We start from the raw sequence: 23,017 nt of genomic DNA, 5'->3' as shown, positions 1-23,017 counted from the left end.
GGACGACCACAATATAGACTCATCTATTCATTGAGTGATAGATTCATTCGAACAAAAATAAATTGTTTCCTAATCTCATCTCCTGCTTTATGCTTTGAAAAGTCACAGAACACATCATTACATTCCTTCCCCTTTCCCTTTCTGTCTAATGTGTCTTATCAACAACTACAACCCTAAAGGTCACTGTTAACAGCCATGATTATGATGCCTGTGTGTTACCATGTCCTGCTGTGCCAGTGTGATGTTATTATTCCCTGTGTGTCTCGGTGTTTGATTGACAGCCCCATGCAACGCTCTGATTCCACTGTGCCATTCCTCTCCGCTGCACACCGCAGCCTTTACTTCAGCCAATGATTTTCAGTTTACCTGACCCAATGATTTTCTCTATTCTGATCCTGGAAGCTTCAATTTCTCGGGCAAACTCGTGGACGGCCTGGCAGGGGTCCTCGTAGGTGTGTGGGTCGATGTAGAATCGCACGTCGGGGAATGACACTAAAATAGACAACATTAGCATCTGGTCACATACCACTGGATGGAAACAATATGCTACATGAGACTGTCACTGGAAAGAGAGGGAAGAGGGAGAGGGAGAAAGAGAGAGAGGGGGAGAGAGACACAGAGGGAAAGAGAGAGAGAGAGAGAGAGAGAGAGAGAGAGGGGGAGATACAGAGAGAGAAAGGGGAGGCTAGGAGAGAGAGAGAGAGGGAGAGGAGGGAGAGAGAGACTGCAGTACTGAGATTTTGTACCTCAATAAATCTGAATCAAACAGGAAGTGAACTGTGTACACTGAGGATGAAAATATAATAATCCAAACATACCATGGCCATTCTGGTAGTGCATCTTCTCCTCATCAGAGTCCTGGAAGGCCTTGCTATAGCCACAGTGTCTGTATATCAAACAGTAGTTTGGAATAGTTTAGAGTCACACGGGGATACACCACACTTCTCACGGTTTTCCTCTCATTCTATCTTTCAGACTCCGCTTGAAAATGCTAACATGCGTCGAAGTTGGAATTAATTAAATCCACAAATTATTTATGGAAGATGTAAATTATAGACATCAAAAGAGAGAAGGAGAGGGATAACTGAAAACATTAGCATTGTTATTTAACTAACATGAACAGCCATAATAATTAAACTGACTGTTTAGAAGTACAAAACTCAGCTGGGTCTGAACATTACCCATGCAGAAACTCTGGGAGATGACCTGACTTTCCACTGCTAACTAACACATGCCATAATCTAGAGTGAGAACTACTCTGGGCTATTTAAAAGCATTAACAAAGTTAGAGAGACTATCTCCTTGGTTTCCTGTGCTGAGGGATTGTGGGACTGTTGGATTGAAAATAGACAGTTACTGTAGCACTGGAGCCTATGGGGGTAAAAAAATTATCCATTTATCAGACGCTTTTATCAAATGCACCTTACAGTCATGCTTGCATACGTTATTTATGGATGGGTGGTCCCAGGAATCAAACCCACTATCTTGGAATGGCAAGAGCCATGCCCTACCAACTGAGCTAGAGGTCCTCAATAGGGGATTAGAGGTCATCCTACGGATTTCAATGCATATGGGTATACGACATCAGAGACAGATTAAGGATAGAACATAAAATACTAATATGAATGTTGATTATAAAATAAATGAATCCTATGGAGACAGTGGTATAATTTACTTGAACCCTTGTTAAGGTAGAGTGAAAAATATCCCACATACGTATATGAGTGACGTAGAGTCAGAGAGGACTCATCCACATCACGGGTAGTGGTGTAGTGTAAGAAAGGGTTGCCTTGCCGTTTCCTGCAGATGACGATGGCCAGGAAGGTGACCAGGCCAGAGACCAACGCCATACAGATCCAGATGATAGTCATAGTGTCGTAGCGCAGAGGAACTGGACACACACAACAACACAACCAGTTTGTGTGTGTGTGTGTGTGTGTGGGTGTGTGTGTGTGTGTGTGTGTGTGTGTGTGTGTGTGTGTGTGTGTGTGCGTGTGTGTGTGTTCAGTGCTCTTTGAGGCTTAGGCCCGCAGCAGCAGCTTTCCTGACAGGGGTGGCCCTCACACAAAGCACAGATCTATAGCATTACAGGATTGTCTGAAGGCTTCCTGGTCCCACTGACATTCATGGCTCTTTAACCCAGCACCATTCTGTCCCTCATGAAAATATACAATAATATATTATGGTATAAATACTGCAGTATTACTATATTTATATACTATAGTATTCACTGTAGTGTTTTTGCAGACATTACTGTAGTGTTCACAGCAGTGTGTATGAAGCCATTACTGTAGTATACCGTAGTGTTTACTGTAGTGTTTTTGTGTACATAAGTGTAGTATGCTATAGTACTCATTATAGTGTTTTGCAGACATGACCGTAGTATACTATAGTATTGTTTTTGTGGAATATACGTTAGTATTTATTGTAGTGTTTTTGCAGACTTTACTGTAGTATTCACAGCAGTGTTTTTTCTAAAGTACTATAGTAAATACTATAGCATACTATAGTAGTCTGCAAAAACACTACAGTAAATATTACAGTAAAGTCTGTAATAACACTGCAGATAGGTTGGCACCAATAGACACCAATAGAATACAAAGCACTTCTAAACCTTCTAAACCTAGTGAGAGATTCTACAAATGAAAATAGTGCTCCACTCATTCTCTTACTTGCTTTCCCGGTCTGGATCTCCACATTCTGGCTGAAGCGTCCGCAGCCTGCCGAGGTTCTGGCCCGGACCTGAAAAATGTACCTGGTACCAGGCTTCAGGCCAGACACCCTGGCCGTGGTCCCCTTTGCCTTCAGGGTGGAATAACTTTGCTGCTCCTTATCCTGGTGGAGGAGAGCTGTGATAAAGACAGTCTGTACAAGCAGTGTTTATATTGCAGATTTATCCAGTAGTAACCCCAGGAGTTTGCACAGATTACGATAACAACACAGCAGCCACACTAATCTGTCTGTACTATCCAGACGTGTGTGTGTGTGTATGACACTTTTCACTCTATACACACAACCTCAAGTCTCCAGTGACCTCCCCCACTGTGGGGATCCTGGTCTGTGTGTGTGTTGCTCAGATCTTTCTTACCTCATTAGCTGTGAGTCAGAGCATGCAGAACCACAAAGCAATTAACTTGTCTTTGCTGCTAGGCTGTCACTTTCACGAATCAATCAGCATACATCAGCATACATAAACACAGACAGAGAGACACATACACGCATATATGTATCTACTGTATGTATCTACTGTATGTATGTACAGTACATACAGTAGATATGTTTGTATGTATGTATGTATCTACTCTACCTTCTCATAGTATTTGATGTCATACTCTAGTATGACTCCATTGGGCTGGTCAGGCTCGTGCCACTGCAGAGTGACGCTGTTCTGACTGGCGTTCTCCTGGCGAATGGCGATCACCTGGGAAGGGGCTGAACAGAAAGCAGGAACAGGAAGTACAGAAACAATTTTTTTTAAATAGAAAACAGAACATACATACATCAATGTTCCATGGAGCACAACTACAACACGTCAATATATGTCAAAACATGGTGCATTTAGAAAGTATTCAGACCACTTGACTTTTTAGACATTTTGTTACATTACAGCCTTATTCTAAAATTGAATACATTTCCCCCCCCCCCCCCCCCCCCTTACCAATCTACACACAATACCCCATAATGACAAAGCAAAAACAGTTTTTTATACATTTTGGCAAATTTATTAAACATTAAAACTGAAATATTACATTTACATAAGTCTTCAGACCCTTTACTCAGTACTTTGTTGAAGCAACTTTACAGCCTCAAGTCTTCTTGGGTATGACGCTACAAGCTTGGCACACCTGTATTTGGGGAGTTTCTCCCATTCTTCTCAGCAGATCCTTTCAAGTTCTGTCAGGTTGGATGGGGAGCGTCGCTGCACAGCTATTTTCAGGTCTCTCCAGAGATGTTCGATCGGGTTAAAGTCCAAGCTCTGGCTGGGGCACTCAAGGACATTCAGAGACTTGTCCAGAAGCCACTCCTGCATTGTCTTTGCTGTGTACTTAGGGTCATTGTCCTGTTGGAAGGTGAACCTTTGCCCCAGTCTGGAGCAGGTTTTCATCAAAGATCTCTCTATTCCTTGCTTCGTTCATCTTTCCCTCGACCCTGACTAGTCTCCCAGTCCCTGCCGCTGAAAACCATCCCCACAGCATGATGATGCCACCACCATGCTTCACCGTAGGGATGGTGCTAGGTTTCCTCCAGACGTGACGCTTGGCATTCAGACCAAAGAGTTCAATCTTGGTTTCATCATACCAGAGAATCTTGTTTCTCATCGTCTGAGAATCCTTTAGGTGCCTTTTGGCAAACTCCAAGCAGGCTGTCATGTGCCTTTTACTGAGGAGTTCCTTCCGTCTGACCACTACCATAAAGGCCTGATTGGTGGAGTGCTGCAGAGATGGTTGTCCTTCTGAAAGGTTCTCCCAGAAGGAGAGTGACCATCGGGTTCTTGGTCACCTCCCTGACCAAGGCCCTTTTCCCCCAATTGCCAGCTCTCGGAAGACTTCTTCCATTTAAGAATGATGGAGGCCACTGTGTTCCTGGGGACCTTCAATGCTGCAGACATTTTTTGGTACCCTTCCCCAGATCTGTGCCTCGACACAATCCTGTCTCGGAGCTCTACTGACAAGTCCTTCGACCTCATGGCTTGGTTTTTGCTCTAACATGGACTGTCAACTGTGGGACTTCATATAGACAGGTGTGTACCTTTCCACGTCATGTCCAAACAATTCAATTTACCACAGGTAGACTCCAAACAAGAATGGTCAATGGAAACAGGATGCACCTGTTTCAAGTCTCAAAGCAAAGGGTCGGAATACTTATGTAAATAAGGTATTTCTGTTTTTTATTTGTAATACATTTTTGGCTTTGCCATTATCGGTTCTTGGTTGCAAGTAGATGAGGAAAATGTTTTGTTTAATCCATTTTAGAATTAGGCTGTAACATAACAAAATGTTGAAAAAGGCAAGCGGTCTGAATACTTTCTGAATGCACTGTATGTATCATGCAGCCTAGCTGTTGAGATGTTATTTTGAATGTGTAAACTGTATGTGTTTGATCCACAGGTAAAACAACCTACATGCATACATTTATATGTTTTAAATCGATACAGGTGTCCCCTACCTGCCTGGTTCGTGGTGATGTTGACAGATATGAAGGGCACCGGCTCATTGCTTAGGTGAGTCACCGCATTCATCGCTAGGATACGGAAGGTATAGTTGGCGTGGGCAACAAGGTTTAGAACGGTCACCCAGGGTTCGGTCAGCGAGCTCTGCCGGGGAACAAACCGCACCGGGACCACTCCAGAGCGGTCCACTGTCCCTCCACCCCCTCCTCCCATCCCCTCTCCCCCACTGGTTGACCCCATCCCTGCTGTACAGTCCTCACACTGCCCCCCCTCACCAGGGCACTTCTGACAGAGCACGCTGTACACCAGGTCACTGCGACCCCCCGAGTCCATCGGTCGACCCCACTCCAGATTTACTGACGTACCGTTAACCGACGATATCATGTTTACTGGAGCTGTTGGGGGGCCTAAGGAGAGGAGAGAGAGAAAAAGAGATGGAGGAGAAAAATTTGAAGGGAGAAGAGAGAGAAAATTGTGTATATTTTGATGTGTTTCCTCGTGACTAGCACCTGAACCAGTGGAATGTGCTTCTATTTTCTCTTTCAGATGTTTATTTTCATCTGTGTGTGTGCATGACTGTGTGCATTTGTGAGTTATGTACTTGTGCAGGGTGCGGCAGGGGGGTCTGTAGGGGCCCTGTAGTGGCTGGAGTCACAGGGGCAGTAGAGGGCAGCTCTGGTCTCTGAGTGGCTTTGTAGAGGACACCTCCCACACAACCCATCACCTGCCATTGGCTTATAGAAACCCACTTCACACGCTGCATGGGAAAGAGAGGGTTGGAGAGAGAAGGGGGGAAGAGAGGAGGGGGGAGAGAGAGAAGGAGAGTGCAAAGGGGAGAGAGAGAAAGAAAGGGAGAGAGGGAGAGAGAGACTATTTGCACATCATTACAACACTATAATATTACATTTTTGTAAGTGTAATGCTCACTGTTAATTTTTTGTTGTTTATTTGACATTTGTTTATTATCTATTTCACTTGCTTTGGCAATGTAAACATACATTTCCCATGCCAATAAAGCCCTTAAATTGAATTGAAACATTTTAATTGAGAAGGGAAGGGAGAGAGTGGAAAGAAAGGGAGAGACAAAAATCTATATGAATACGCATAATAATATTGGAAAATATTATTCTTTGGTCCACCCCATTATTTCTTGGGAAACTCCAACAGTCAATATGTAATTGGAACCCTGCATAGACTCACTGACTGGAGAGGAGGGAGAAGAAAGTTAGACTTTAACACAAACATTTGGGCCAAAGAGTCAGTGCACTGTTCATACTCCCGTAGGAAAAATCTAAATGTAGACCACGTTTCAACCTTATTCAGCACACATACTACATATTAACTTTCAATTATACAGGCTCCACTGATAAATGTGGGTTATGTGGCAGGGTAAACGGAAATATCTGGCAACACCATGGTTTCATCGTGCCTCCTCAGTAAAAAAGAAAAAAGCTTACCAACATGTCTCTGCTCTGTTAAGGATGCAACAAGATCTCATGGTTTTACCAATTTGACTTCAGATTTGGATGTTTTTCCACATTTCTCCAAATTTCAAAGTTGCTCCAAACGTCAGATTTCTTGGTGTTTTTCACACCCTGGGTTGACTCCTCCTGCTCAGCATCATTACATTTCCCCAACCTCAAATGTAAAGTTGCTCCAAATGTTAAATTTAGAAATGAAAGGTTAAGGTTTTGGATAGTGTTAAAACATTAACCCTTTACACTCGTGGGAATTGGCCTATATGGACTGGGATAAATTGAAATGTTTCTTACAGAAGAAATGCATATGAAATGCATATGCATAAGCATCTTAGCAATTGAAATGGAACAGTTTCGAAATAGTGGAAACATTATTAGACCAAAGATGAGGACACTACACTGTTGACTTTATGTGCATGTTACATTTACTATACTTTCTGCTGCGTTTGTTGATAACGAAAACTGACAATATTCTGGATACACTTAGTAGCATAATACATTTGGGGTACGTGCAACATAAGACAAAAAAATGACAAGGGTCTGAATGAGAGGAGTACGTGGTGTCTCCAAGTGACCACACACCTCTCCAAAGAGTTCCTAAGTCATTCCAATACATTTTTACGACTCAAAGAAGAGTCTTCAACAATAAGGTGCTTCACTGAACCCTCCTAGCTGTGCCATTGAGGGACTAGAGCAAGCACTCTTGTTTTGTTGTTTTGCATCCCCGCCATCCTAAAATTACTGTTGTTGTTTCCGGCCCATTATAAATCGCAATCTGGGTCAGGTGGGTCATTTTGAGGAGCCTACTGAACGTGCTAACAACATGGAACAACTTGGAGTTATTTGGACATAAATTATGAACTTTGTCGAAAGAAACCACATTTGTTGTGGACCTGGGATTCCAGGAAGTGCCTTCTGATGAAGATAATTAAAGGTAAGGGATTATTTACAATAGTATTATTGATATTAGATGGTTCCAAGATGGTGCTGACCTGTATATCCTAGCCTATTGTTCTTAGCATAGCACCCTGTTTATTGCAAAGTGTGATTTCCCAGTAAAGTTATTTTGAAATCTGGCAATGCGGTAGCATTTACGAGATGTTAATCTATAATTCTTTGAATGACAATATTATAATTTACCAATGTTTTCGAATAGTAATTTTGTAAATTGTAACGCTGTCACATCCTGACCAGCAGAGGGAGCAATTGGATTAGTTTTGGTCAGGATGTGACAGAGTTTTTGTGTGTGTGTGAGAATGGTTGTTGGTGATTAGGACTCCCAATTGAAGGCAGGTGTGTTGAGTTGCCTTTGATTGGGAGTCCTATATAGGAGTGTGTGTTTTTCTTTGGGGTTGTGGGTAATTGTTTCTTGTTTAGTGTGGTTGCACCTGACAGGACTGTTGGCTGTCAGTTTCCTTGTTTTGTTCTTATATAGTGTTCGTTCTAATTAAATTGAAGGATGAATACTAACTCTGCTGCATTTTGGTCCATTTTTGAAGACAGCTGTGACAAACGCTGGTTCACCGGAAGCATTTGAGGGAGAAAAAAATCTGAATTTCACCGCCACTGTAAAATGCTGTTTTTGGATATAAATATGAACTTGATGGAACCAAAAAATGCATGTATTGTATAACATAATGTCTTAGGAGTGTCATCTGATGAAGATTGTCAAAGGTTAGTGCATAATTTTAGCTGGTTTTCTGCTTTTGGTGATGCCTGTCTTTGAATTGACAAAACATTACACACAGCTATTTTCAATGTACTCTCCTAACATAACCTAACTTTATGCTTTCGCCGTAAAGCCTCTTTGAAATCGGACAATGTGGTTGGATTTAGGAGATGTTTATCTTTCAAATGGTGAAAAATTGTTGATTGTTTGAGAAATTGGGAAGCGGGAAGGGGTCCTCTAGAGGTTAATCACATTTTTATTTGGCGTACCCCCGACGGCATTGCGTGTACCCCAGTTTGGGAATACCTGCAATAGACAAACAGGATCATTCTGTTCAGAACAACCCAGGGTATGACATCATGTCATCTTGTAACTGTACATCAAACATAGTGATCATAAATGTTGAAACTGTATATGACATGGTTTTATGATATGGAAATGTAAAGTGCACATTTGGACTCACAGGTGTTTGGCTTGCTTGTATGACATGAAAACTGTATTTATTATACTCCTCAACGTCTCATCTTTAAAAATACACAGAATCTTCTTAATTTATAGCATTTCCCTCACTTGACAAGAAAACATTACCAAAAGATGCCCAAATAGCATGAGGGATGGGGGCAACATCGTCAGTCAAAACCCATACAGCATTGTGAAGCGCAGAGCCTGACATCATTTATAGCATGTTACTGTACAGCCACTGCATTCCAATTTAGGAGCTTATCACAGCCCAAATCTGCTATTTTCAAACCGTATATGGGTACAAGTGTAATGGGATACATTTAGGCATTCATTCCAAATATCTAAGGTAAGAGTTAAGGTTTGGGATAGGGTTAAAACAAAGAAATAAAACATTTGTGTCTATCACTTCAGATCCGGAGTCATGGGATTAAGCCCATCCACCACCCCTGTCCACTTGATGGTAATAGTGCTCGCTGTTGCCCCTAGTGGGCTGCTTTAAAGGCATTTCCCGACGTCCTCACGACATGGGCAGACGTCCAAATTCGAAGTCAATCTCGAGCGATCTGCCAGAAGGATGAACATCCTATAACCTCATTTAGACCATTATTTAAAAAAAATACAGAATATGGATGAAAAAAAAACGTGTGTGTTACTATATTGTATTACTGTATTGTACAGCACTCAATGTTGTTGATTATATTTCTTTATGTCTTTCCGTAGTTTACTAAAGTCTCTCAATACCTCTTAATTTTACTGCAGTGTGTTAAAAAAAAGTGATGCTTATTTATAAAACCCTCTTAGGCCTCACTCCCCCCTATCTGATATATCCCAGCATCCGTCCCCGCAGGAGGCCTTTTGCCTTTTGGTAGGCCGTCATTGTAAATAACAATTTGTTCTTAACTGGCTTGCCAAGTTAAATAAAGGTTTAATAAAAATAAAAATAAAAAAAAAATCAGGGTCACAGAGAGTGCTCCTTGGTAGTCTTAAACAAATGTACTTTGAAACAAAAGTATACACCTCACACCTCCTGTACCATGTCAGATATAGAGTTTAGATGTATTACATTTTGAGTGTGCATCCCAATATTAAACGTTGTATACATCACAGAAGACTGAAATATAACAAAACTGTTTGACATAGGAACACCGGATTTTAGGCGTAAAAAAAAAAAAACGTTTATTAATTCTGAAATTCAGAAAAATATTAATAACATTCCACCCATGAAGCCACTAGGTCATTTGATTGCAGGAAAGGGCTACATTAACAATTAACCCTGACAGTAAGAGTGCCAGTAGCATACTGATGCTGAATGTACCATCTGGAACACACAGACACAGACAGACAGTTTGGATCACAGACAGATTAACAGACGGGGCTGATACGGCACCTCTCTCTCACGTCAGTGTCCCCCAGGGAACCGGAAACTATTTCTATTTGTAATATTATTCCCACACTGTTTTCTCTCTTCCTTTTTATCCCGTTAATCCCTCCATCCCTTGATGTTTCTGTGAGGCTCCTGAGTTGAAAAGCTGGTCATGATAAACATCGGAATAGCTCGCTCATCAAGGAGGGAGGTGGCTAGCGCTTTGAAGTCTCTGACAGATTTACCAGGAGCATGCACGCATTCACACACAGTTCGAAATAACGATAATACTATACACATGTCACACACCACATGCACTCAAGAACACACACACACACACACACACACACACACACACACACCACACACACACACACACACACACACACACACACACACACACCCCGATAATGAAAGCAGTAAAACTATAAACTTAGTAACACCCACACACACACAGATATGGGAGAATTGAACGGAGGGCTGGTGTAGAGATTTTCATTTTGTATTTCACCTTCATTTAACTAGGCAAGTCAGTTAATAACAAAATCTTATTTACATTGACGGCCTACCCCGGCCAAACCGGGACGACCGGGGCAATTGTGGGCCGCCCTATGGGACTCCCAATCACGGCCGGATGTGATACAGCCTGGATTCAAACCAGGGACTGTAGTGATGCCTCTTGCACTGAGATGCAGTGCCTTAGATAACCCCTGATGGATGATCGTTCAATCCTGATTCACTCTGGTCTGACACACTGAATAGAGAGAGGAAATGAGGGAGAGAAGAGCGGGAGAGCGAGAATGGAGAGACCAGAGACAGCGTGTTTGTGTGTGTTTGTATTGTGTATTGTTTGGCATGTCAGTGTCTGTCAGCCTAGTGTTAGAGATGCAGGAGTATTTGCATTACAATGAATCTTAGTGGCTATGTGTTGGCTTTGTGTGCTGACCTTGATTTATTCTCAGAATAAGTGGGTAAATAAACAACATGGTATAGAAAGAGGAGTTGGAAAAGCAAATCATTCCTACACACGTGAGGAGACTGAGGGGGAACGAGGGTCTGCTGGCAAAAGGTCACATATTGCTATTTTCTTACTAGTCCAGGTGATGTTTGAAAATTCTGTTAACTTATTCATAAAAGCATGAAACTTGTACAGTTATGGGTCCTGTACACTTTCAGAAAGGGAGCCATCGTAAAAACTACTCTTGGTGGTTGTGGCAACCATTTTTATTTCCCACCATATAGCAATGTATATTTTCCTTCATATCTGCTGAACCAAACATGATAACGCATAAAAGGTTATGTCAACCCCTATGTTTTTTAATGGTCAAGGATTACAATGTCGCCACGTACAACCTCAAAAACGCCTCCTGGCGGCTGTGGCGGCCAGTTTTCTTTCCCACCATATACTGTACAGTAGCAGGACAATGCATTTTCCTTCACATCTGCTGAACCAAACATAACACAGAAAAGGTGACGTCTACAGCTATGTTTTAATGGTAAAGGATTACAATAACGCCAAGTACAACACAATGAACAGTTCAGATTATGATATATTGGTGAATGTGGGTAAGAAGAAATACAATTAAATCGCTGTGTCTGACAATGTACACAATATAATTATTTTTTATTTTTTATTCTGGAAAGTGAAGCTCGGTTTGGGGGTAATGTATGGCATCAGCCATTGACACCAAGCTAAGGCAGGAGCAAGCATGATTCTGATTTGCACAAGGATGTATGGTCCACCGACTTCCCCATTCTCACTTCATAGACTTCAAGGCATTTGGTAGTGGTGACACTTTCTGGAAGATCTATATACTATTCAACGTATACTATTCAAGATTGTTACAATCATAGGGAACATTTTAGACCAATTAGAATGCAACGTCATTATGAAATCAAATCATATCAAATCAAAGTTTATTGGTTGTGCACACAGATTGCGCAAGTCTGAGTGGTTCACTGTGCAGTCTGGAGTGAGACAGTGTTCCTTCATCTCTCAGATCCTCTTCCTTATTACCATTGACTGCATCATGATCAAAACCACATCATATAAACCCAGAGGTATTCAGTGGAGCCTGTTCTCCCAGCTGGAAGATCTCTAAACTTAGCCAAAAACCTCACATTGTGCATTTGCCCAACTCATCCCATCTGGAGGTCTGAACAGAGCAGCCTCAAAACAAATATCCACCTACATAACAGCAATGTCAAATCGGTTCTATTGTATGGTTTGGATTACTGGCGTGTTGTCAAGAACGACATGAGACGGATTAAGTATTTCAGCAGTGGATGTCCCAGGAGAATATGCTGCATCTTCTGGCTGAACAAAATACATAACAGTGAGCAATACAAGAAAACCGTTTGCAAAAATGTCACACAACACATCAAGAGAAGTTGACTGATGTTTTGGCCACATTCTCAGAATGCCCACATATAGACTCATTTTGGGATGACGTGGATTGAATAAGTATACACTGCGTGCACAATTATTAGGCAAATTGTATTCCTCGGGATTCATTTTTTTTGTTGAACAAACACAATGCTCTCAGTCAATCCAAAATTTTATTGAACCTCAAACCTGAATGTTTAACAAAGGAAAAGTGAGTTTTGTCTTTTTCAGGGAAATATATAAGTGTGCACAATTATTAGGCAACTATTAGTGTGCAGAATTATTAGGCAACTAAATTACTAAAATAATTTCTCTCAACTCACTTGTTTATGCTCAGTTTTTAAGAGTAAGTGTAACAGATAGGTAACACAAAATGACAATTATATACAATTTTTGGCTTTTCAAAAATATTCAGTGACCAATATAGCCACCCTTATTTTCAATAACTGCCATGAGCCTTCCATCCATGGAGTCTGTCAGTTTCTTGATCTGTTCACGATCAATTTTCGCTGAAGCAGCAACCACAGCCTCCCAAATTCTGTTCAAAAAGGTGTATTGTCTTCCATCACTGTAAATCTCACGTTTGAGAAGGGCCCACAAGTTCTCAATAGGATTTAAGTCAGGTGAGGAAGGGCGCCAGGTCATTATTCAGGTATCTTTGAGGCCCTTGCTGGCTAGCCAAGCAGTGGAGTACTTGGATGCATGTGATGGAGCATTGTCCTGCATAAAGATCATGGCCTTCTAGAATGCTGAGGACTTCTTCCTGTACCACTGTTTGACGAAAGAATCTTCCAGAAACTGGCAGTAGGTTTGAGAGTTGAGTTTCAGTCCATCTTCAACCTGAAAAGGTCCAACTACCTCATCCTCAATGATAGCAGCCCATATCAGTACCCCTCCTTCACCTTGTTGGCACCTGACTCAAAGTGGTGCCCTGTGTCCATTACTGATCCAGCCACGGGCCCATCCATTTGGTCCATCAAGAGTCACTTTCATTTCATCTGTCCATATAACCTTTGAAAAATCTGTCTTCAGGTATTTCTTTGCCCAATCTTGACGCTTCAACTTGTGAATCTTATTCAGTGGTGGTCTTGTGTCAGTCTTCTTGACCTTGGCCATGTCTCTGAGCACTTGACACCTTCTACTTCTAAACACTCCAGGTAGGTTGCAGTTCTGGAATACGGTGGCACTGGAGGATAATGGGTTCCTGGTAGTTTGACTGTTTAATTTTTCTCAAGTCTTTTGCAGTTAATTTGCGCCTTTTCTTCCCCATGCGTTTTTTGCGCCCCAGTTGACTATTCGCAACAAAACGTTTGAATGTCCGGTGGTCACACCTCAATAGTTTAGCTATTTAATGAGTGTCGCATCCGTCTGAAAGGCATTTTACATTTTTGGCTTTTCAGTGTCAGTTACATTTCTTTTTTGGCCCATTTTACCTGAGGTAATGAGGCTGCCTAATAATTATGCACACCTTGATATAAGGTGTTATTCACTTTCGCCACACCCTCCCTCATTAATACATATCACCTGAAAATGATTAAATCCAATAAGCATTCAAGTTTATATGATTTGGAGTTCAAAAATGTGAATAGAAACAATGATAAGATCAGAATACTCACTTGCCTAATAATTGTGCACGCAGTGTATAGAATATTAGATCTATGTACGCATATGTGGGCAACTCTCAGACTAGGGTCTTGTACACTCTGATCTACTATGACCTTGTTGGTCATCCATGCCATTAACTTATTATGACTTGTCTTGTCTAAATGTCTGGTTGTCAGATATACTGTACTTTCTTGCCAAAATTGACAGTGTGTCACAGCTTGCACTCCAACCATCTTCTCTGTACGGCTAAAGAAGGCTCCTTCCATCTTTTCTTTATCTTGCCACATAGTGCAGCTGCTGATTGCTCTTTGGTGGTTTAGGCCGGGTTAATGTAAAGCACTTTCTGACAATTGTTGTTGTGAAAATCACTAAATAAATGCAATTTGTAGTTATTGATTTTGATGTGATGCAAAATGAGTTTGATTTCTGTTTTATTGACTGCTAGTGCAATCACAAAGGAGAATTGTGAATTGCTCGAAACTGAGAATGTTCCCTTCTGAAATATAATTTGAGGAGTGGTGGGTGGCATTTGGGACCAGCAAGCACTTGAGGTACATACCGACAAATTAAATCAAGTCCCTGGGTCCAGAGAAATCAAATGCCCTTCCTGTTTTCTGTGAATTTACACACAGTACCCACTTTCACAACCAGGGGCAAGAAGACAGTAGCAGACCACTGTATGGCTCTCTATGCCACAGAAAGACATTTCCTTCCATGGCTACCATGGCAGTCCACCATTATATAATAACCTGAATAGTTTATGATGTTGTACATGGCACCATTGTAATCTTTGATCATCAAAACATCAGGAATAGAAAAATGTCCACCACAGCCACCAGGAGGCGTTTTTGCAATGGCTCCCTTTCTGAAAATGTTCAGGACCCCAAACTGTACAAGTGTACCAAGTTTCATGCTTTTATGAAAAAATTAACGGCATCTAAAATGTGGCACATATGACCTGGACTATACTGACATACATAGTTATAGACAGCATTGAGTTAGTAAAAAGCTAGTGTGGCCAAACTCAAAGAAATCTAGCCAGGCACAGGCACATGCACACACACTTTTATAGTTCTCTACAGGGACAAAACAACGGTCAATGATAAGCAGGTAGAACTGTCATTCTGGTAGGAGTGATGGATAACTTTGTCAGTAAAGTCAAGTGGAAATGGGTTAGGGTTAGTCTGGTGTGAATCTCTCCAAACTCCTAGACAAGGTTGTGTCCCACTATCTGAGTTACTAATTTGACCCAATGCTGAGGCTTTAGCGTGATACACTACACCCTCTATGGCTCTTGCCGTAAGTACTGTATTGCACTATATGGAATAGATTGAGTCATTTGAAACACAGTCGTTGTCTCAAATGAGATGTTCTGCTTTCAATTTAGATACGCTTTGATTGACTGACTGTGTCTATGTACATGAGTTCAGAGCTGGAAGACTGTGGACAGAGTGGTGGATGGAGGGATGGGTTGTTGAGGAGTGATAGAGAATGGGTGGATGGGATTGTTTTTTCTCAACAGGGGTCGGTAAAGGAAAAAGAAGCTGTGACCATTTCATTAAAATATGAATGTAACTAGAGACAGCACAAGAGAATTCTGAAGGTATTCTGGATAAAAAGTAAACTGTGTGTCTAAATTGAACTAAATCTCCTTATTCAAATTTAAAACATTCACACTAACTTTGTCCTGATATTAGACAGTAGGCTAATTAATTCAATGGTTTATCATTGGATATAAACGTTAGACCTTAGACCAGATATAATTAAATTATGTAACTGTTTTCCACCACCATTAACAAAACAACAAATAATAGAATTTCTCGTGGTCGAATGGTGTCGCATCCCTCCAATAGAGTTGCGGACATTTGTAGAATCTATGCCAAGGTGCATTGAAGCTGTTCTGGCAGCTCTTGGTGTCCCAACACCCTATTAAACACTTTTTTCTGGGCGTTTCCTTTATTTTGACAGTTACCTGTGGTGAAATTACATTTCAGGTGGTGAAATTGCATTAAGGATGGAAAACAAAACAAAACCAACACTATTAAAACAGTGTTAGAAGAGATCGGGGCAGCAGTACTCTGACACCAGAGCATGACTTCATTTCACCAAGTGCTTTGCATTCCCCTGGAGACAAATGACACATCTGAAGTTGTCCAAGTAGAACATCTTTTTTTTTTATCCCAGAGGCTGGAATTTGACCGTAATATGTCTTTATAGTCACTTTACCAGCTAATTAAATGACCTAAGTACAACAAACAGTCAGGAACATATTTAAACAAACAGCTTAGAAAAAAAAGGAAAGAGAAATCATTTTGTCTAAATGACAACGCAAACCTCCAAAAGGAAGATGTGCAAATACAATAGATTGTATTCTATTTCTATTTCGAGGAAATGAACAGACATAATCTGATACACGGGCAAGTAGAGTACAGTAATTTATGATAATAGACTCCTGATTTCCCTGTAGGTTTAAATCAATGGCACTGATAAAGCCACCACAAAGAGAGCGCTACACAGATCTAAACATGTTATCCTTTGAAAAGGCCTCATAATTACAAATCAAACGAGACAAATGCATTGTGGGTAATGAGCATTAAACTGGTGTTAATTATCCAATTGAATGGCTGTCACCATCTAACCGTGTCTGATGGAACAGAGCGGAGAGACAGAGGGGAGAGGGGGGTCAAAAGGAGAGGAAGAAAGAGGAAAAGAGGTTAGAGGAGCGAGAGTGATACAAAGAAAGAGTAAGAGCTGAGGACAGTCAGAAAGAAAAGGTGAGACGGAGAGAGAGAGGAAAATACCACACAAAAAAGGAGACCTTCAAAGAAATGTAGGGAGAAAGAGTTGACGAATGTGTGTAAAGCACACAGCAGGCAAATAGGAGAGGGAGGGAGAGAGAAAGTGAAAGAGGAGCCTTGTCTCCACTTTTGAGTCTGTTTCATGATTCACTGTGAAGTATCAGAGAGGAAATTAAGCAAGTGTTTTTATTTATTTAATTCAAAAGGACAAAGTGGGCTGTGAGAGATGGTACAAAGACAAGAAGCCTGTACCTGTCACAGCTGTCTCTACTGAGCATAACAAGTCATATTTATTAATTCATATTAATTCGACAGTCTCTAAAAGCACTGGCATAGTTGATAGATATCTCTGGTCTGAGTCCAGAGCAGTCCAGTCTAACTAGACAATCAAACAGAAATGCATGCTGTATCAAATTATCTAGCTATAGTATCTATTTATTTGACAGCTTAAAAATGACTGTATAACTCCAAGTATTTTATTTTAAATTTTTATTTAACCTTTATTTAACTAAAGGTTAAATAACAATTGCTCGTTACCCCTCGTTACCCTATATATATATATATATATAGAACAAAACACACATCATGACGAGAGAGACAACACAACACTACATAAAGAGAGACCTAAGACAACAACATAGCATAGCAGCAACACATGACAACACAGCATGGTAGCAACACAACATGACAACAACATGGTACCAATATAACATGGAAGCAGCACAACATGGTAGCAGCACAAAACATGGTACAAACATTATTGGACACAGGCAACAGCACAAGGGGCAAGAAGGTAAAGACAACAATACATCACGCGAAGCAGCCACAACTGTCAGTAAGAGTGTCCATGATTGAGTTTTTGAATGAAGAGATGGAGATAAAACTGTCCAGTTTGAGTGTTTGTTGCAGCTCGTTCCAGTCGATAGCCGCAGCGAACTGAAAAGAGGAGCAACCCAGGGATGTGTGTGCTTTGGGGACCTTTAACAGAATGTGACTGGCAGAACAGGTGTTGTATGTGAAGGATGAGGGCTGCAGTTAGTATCTCAGATAGGGCGGAGTGAGGCCTAAGAGGGATTTATAAATAAGCATCAACCAGTGGGTCTTGTGACGGGTATACAGAGATGACCAGTTTACAGAGGAGTATAGAGTGCAGTGATTTGCCTATAAGGAGCATTGGTGGCAAATCTGATGGCCGAAGGGCAAAGACCATCTAGCTGCTACAGGAGTACGTGCAGTACAGCACAACCATGTATTTCAAAACATGTCATTGCACGGCAATAATTAACTCAACTCAATACTTCTTTCATTGTCCATGGAGGGCAATGTGTACTTGTTGCAACCCAACCTTGTTTTGAAAATGGCTACAGGGAATATTCAAAGTGATATAGTGACAGTGGTTGTCAAAATGTCACCCTCCATTTCTGTGATGATATTTCAGCACACACTCACGCAGGCCATTTCAGCAGGCAGAGGTCTGAAAGAGGAGACAGCTCCTGTGCTGCCATCAGTTTAACTCAAAATGGTAAAGTCAGAGCAGGAAATAATTTAATAAAGTCCTCTAACTCCCCCCAGACCCAGGCTGGCTGGCAGTGCCTCAGTGTATCAGTGATCTCCTGTCTTGTATTCATGTCTTTACACTGTAGTTGTTAAGCTCAGGCCTGTACGTGGTCATGGGTGGACAGTGTTGTGTAGGCCAGAGGTGGCACACACTCCATTAATAATTCACCCACTACCAGCCACTTTTTTACTACCTGTGTGTGTGTGTGTGTGTGTGTGTGTGTGTGTGTGTGTGTGTGTGTGTGTGTGTGTGTGTGTGTGTGTGTGTGTGTGTGTGTGTGTGTGTGTGTGTGTGTGTGTGTGTGTGTGTGTGTGTGTGTGTGTGTGTGTGTGTGTGTGTGTGTGTGTCAGCACTCTGAGTAAGCTCTGTTGCTTTGTGCCATGATGTGAATTGTAGCCGTCCGTACCTGCTGTGGAGATATCCGTCTGACCAATCAGAGTGGAGATTGGGGGAAAGTTTGAGTGACACGACGTTGCCTCGTCTGGTCCAGATATGATTCATTCTATTCGCTGCTCTCTCTCCCTTTCCCCCTCTCTCCTCCTCCCCCCCACCTCACTTACACTGCCTATGTTACAATGGCCCAGAAGTGAGAGAAGGCTTTTAATAATGGCCTCTCCTCTCCTCTACTCTAATCCCAGTTTATTATGTTGGCCAGAAGAAAGCGTCAGGACCAGACCAACAAACAAAGACGGCTAATTAGTCCTGGCAAAATAACAACATTCCCCACCACAACACACACACAAGTACCCTCCCAATGCCCTCTTCTCTCCTCTCGCTGCCAGCAGCTGCTGCAGTTATCAGTTACGATAGTGATTGTTGTTGTTACTGTTTTATGTTTTGTTATTGTTTTGCACAACCCAAACCGGCCAATGGGGCACAGCACAAATTGTTATTGGCATGTCTATAATTGTGTGTGTAAGTCAGTGTGTGTGTGTGTGTGTGTGAGTGTGTGTATATATGTGTGTGAGAGAGAAAGTGAGTGTTTGCTTGACTGTGTTTTTGCGTGAGTGAGTTTAGTGTTGAGAGTTGAACAGTTCCAACCAAACTAATGATATTTGATCAGTTTATGATTAAACAATGACAATGAATTGATGAAATAATCATTTCCTTCATGGGAGTTCACATTAAGGTGGAGATGTTGACAGCCACTTGAGAAAATGAGATCATACTGTATGTATGTGTGTGTATCCCTACCTTCAGGCTATGCTCAAATCCTACACCCCAACACTGTCACTCCTGCTTCCGCTCCCCCTCCCTGGCGCTCGAGGGGGCGCCAGGCTACCTGTCATCATACTCACCTGTTACCATCATTAGGCGCAGCTGCACTCATTGGACTCACCTGGACTCCTTCACTTTATTGATTGCCCCTGCATATATGTCTGCTCCTCTGTGTTGTTCCCTGTAGTAGCACTGTTTGTCGTGTCGTGTTTATGTCCAGACGCTGTTCCTGTTCCGTTGCATGTCCGTCTATATTAAATGGATCACTCCCTGTACCTGCTTCTCATCTCCTGTGCGTTACAAACCCGAGCACTCAGTTTTGCCACCTCTGGTCTCTTGGCCCTCCTACCTCTAGGGGAGTGCAGCTCCCGCTCAGCCCAGTACAAGCTCTTCTCTGTCCTGGCACCCCAATGGTGGAACCAGTTTCCCCCTGAAGCTAGGACATCAGTCCCTGCTCACTCTCCGAAAACACCGGAAACCCTACCTCTTCAAAGAGTATCTTAAATAAACCCACAGCAACCCCCCTTCACACCCCCTGCTCACCCCGACCCCCCCCCCCCCCCCCCCAAAAAAATGCCTTTTGTGAACTAAAACTCACACTTGACTCTTTTCCCCCTTACTAGCTCTGACTTCTCTTGATAGCTACTTTATTGAGGGAAAATGTACTTACTATGACTGTGATGGGGTTGTCCCACCGAGCAATATTAAGATGAATGCACTCACTTTAAGTCGCTCTGGATAAGAACATCTGCTAAATGACTAAAATGTCAATGTGTTTTCCTACCCTGAGGGTATCACTGTGTGTGTGGGAGTTTTCTAGTGGCCTTGTGTCGTTCATCTCACAACAGAAACACTGCTGTTGATCACGAGATGTTTACACGATCACATTAGGACACGACGAGTTCATATTCAATTTCTTAAGGCTCTTATCATCTCAACTCTGCATTCCCCCTCCAATTATTTTAGACAGTGATTATAACTATATGATACACTCAAGTGAGCATCTTGAAGAATGATGTGGTACTCTTACAATCTCCATCTGGCACAGCCAGAAGAGGACTGGCCACACCTCAGAGCCTGGTTCCTCTTTTTCCTAGGTTTCTGTCTTTCTAGGGAGTTTTTCCTTGTAAGGATCTATGTGTAGCTGGTGCAGAGGAGTCAGGCGCAGGACAGCAGAGATGAGTAAATAAAAATAACTTTACTCAAAGTCATCAAAATACAAGAGAATTACCAAGCCCACAAATACGGACCACAATACAACAGACAATCACTCACAATTGAAGATTGAAGATCCCAAGAAGCACTGTCAGTTCCCAAGAACACAGTGGTCTCCATCATTCTTAAATGGAAGAAGTTTGGAACCACCAAGACTCCTAGAGCTGGCCTCCCGGCCAAACTGATCAATCAGGGGAAAAGGGCATTGTTCAGGGAGGTGACCATGAACCCAATGGTCACTCTGACAGAGCTCCAGAGTTCCTCTGTGGAGATGAGAGAACCATCCAGAAGGACAACCATCTCTGCAGCACTCCACCAATCAGGCCAGGCGGAAGCCACTCCTCAGTAAAAGGCACAACAGCCTGCTTGGAGTTTGCCAAAAGGTACCTAAAGGACTCCCAGACCATGAGAAAAAAGATTATCTGGTCTAATGAAACCAAGATTGAACTCTTTGGCCTGAATGTCAAGTGTCATGTCTGGAGGAAACCTGGCACCATCCCTACGGTGAAGCATAGTGGTGGCAGCATCATGCTGTGGGGAGGAATGGGAGACTAGTCAGGATCTAGGGAAAGATGAATGGAGCAAAGCACAGAGAGATCCTAGATGAAAACCTGCTCCAGAGTGCTCAGGACATCAGACTGGGGTGAAGGTTCACCTTCAAACAGGACAACGACCCGAAGCCACTCCTGCATTGTCTTGACAAGTCTCTGAATGTCCTTGAGTGGCCCAGCCAGAGCCCGGACTTGAACCCGATTGAACATAGATAGACCTGAAAATAGCTGTGCAACGACGCTCCCCATCCAAACTGACAGAGCTTGAGAGGATCTGCAGAGAAGAATAGCAGAAACTCTCCAAATACAGGTGTGCCAAGCTTGTAGCGTCATACCAAAATGTTAGAGGCTGTAATCACTGCCAAAGGTGCTTCAACAAAGTACTGAGTAAAGGGTCTGAATACTTATGTGTCACACCCTGATCTGATTCACCTGTCTTGTGCTTGTCTCCACCCCCCAGGTGTCGCCCATTTTCCCCATTATCCCCTGTGCATTTATACCTGTGTTTTCTGTTTGTCTAATGCCAGTTCGTATTGTCTCGTTCAACCCTACCAGTATTTTTCCCCGTGCTCCTGTTTCTCGTTAGTTCCTGTTTTCTAGTTCTCCCGTTTTTTACCATTCTGCCTGCCCTGACCCTGAGCCTGCCTGCCGTTCTGTACCTCTTGACACTGCCTTAGATTACAGATTATGCCTTGGATTACTGATTATTTCAAACTGTCTGTATCTGGGTCTTATCCTGAGGTCTGATTGTACGAACTGGCCATGACTGACCCAGTAGACTCGGACCAGCAACGCAACGCCGTCTCCTCCCAAGGAGCCACCATTGGGAGACACGAGGAGTTACTTCAAGGTGTTATGGAAGGATTCCAGACCTTGGCAGAACCCCATGACCGTGCCCTGAATGCATTGCTGGAGCAAGTCCGTGGATTATCTGTAAGGCAGCCTGCCACAACAGTAAACTCACAGCCCCTCAGTAACACTGCTGTCAGTAGTGCATCTCTCCAGACCACAATGGCTTCCCGAGAACCCCGCTTACCTCCTCTAGAACACTCCGCTGGAGGGTCAGGAACCTGTCAGGCGTTTCTTTCACAATGTTCCCTCATCTTCGAGCTGCAGCCCTCTTCCGTCCCCTTGGACCGCTTGAAGCTCATAACGCTAATGTCCAGGAGGGCTCTCGCCGGGGCTTCGGCGTTGTGGGAACAACAATCTGCCGTGTGTTTCGGCCTGGAGGAGTTCGTGGCTGAAGTAAATAAGGTCTTAGATTCTCCGTTGTCAGGGAGAGCGACTGCCCAGAAGTTATTCCAGCTTCACTCCCGCAGTGTGGCGGACTATGCGGTTTATTTCCGCATGTTGGCTGCAGCGAGAGCCTGGAACCTGGAATCCCTGTTCGACACATTCCTGCATGGATTATCGGAGGAGGTTAAGGATGAGCTTGGGGGCTGCCCGCCTTCCGGTCCTGGAATGGGCTCATTCCTCCAGGCTTGCCTGCCACCCTGGCTCCCGTCGGACCCTGGTCTTGGTGCAGCAACCCTTTTGGTGGCCCA

The 23,017-nt window shown here is 42.7% G+C and overlaps 1 protein-coding gene across 1 annotated transcript in view; it reads right to left on the bottom strand.

Annotated features, from left to right (window-relative positions):
• LOC106583107 (ephrin type-A receptor 8) overlaps positions 1 to 23,017 on the bottom strand; it is a 51,575-nt gene that overhangs the window by 5,764 nt on the left and 22,794 nt on the right. The window contains exons 4-10 of the mRNA XM_082967461.1: positions 5,772 to 5,927; positions 5,167 to 5,577; positions 3,308 to 3,432; positions 2,673 to 2,835; positions 1,795 to 1,891; positions 819 to 886; positions 367 to 492 (exon numbers count right to left, since the gene is read on the bottom strand). Coding sequence (XP_082823587.1) covers positions 367 to 492; positions 819 to 886; positions 1,795 to 1,891; positions 2,673 to 2,835; positions 3,308 to 3,432; positions 5,167 to 5,577; positions 5,772 to 5,927 — 1,146 coding nt within the window. The remainder of the gene's footprint in view (positions 1 to 366; positions 493 to 818; positions 887 to 1,794; positions 1,892 to 2,672; positions 2,836 to 3,307; positions 3,433 to 5,166; positions 5,578 to 5,771; positions 5,928 to 23,017) is intronic.

Source organism: Salmo salar, chromosome 22, assembly GCF_965601325.2.
Source record: "Salmo salar chromosome 22, fSalSal1, whole genome shotgun sequence".
In the NCBI taxonomy this organism is placed as follows: domain Eukaryota; kingdom Metazoa; phylum Chordata; class Actinopteri; order Salmoniformes; family Salmonidae; genus Salmo; species Salmo salar.
This window is presented reverse-complemented; position numbering and strand designations above follow the sequence as displayed.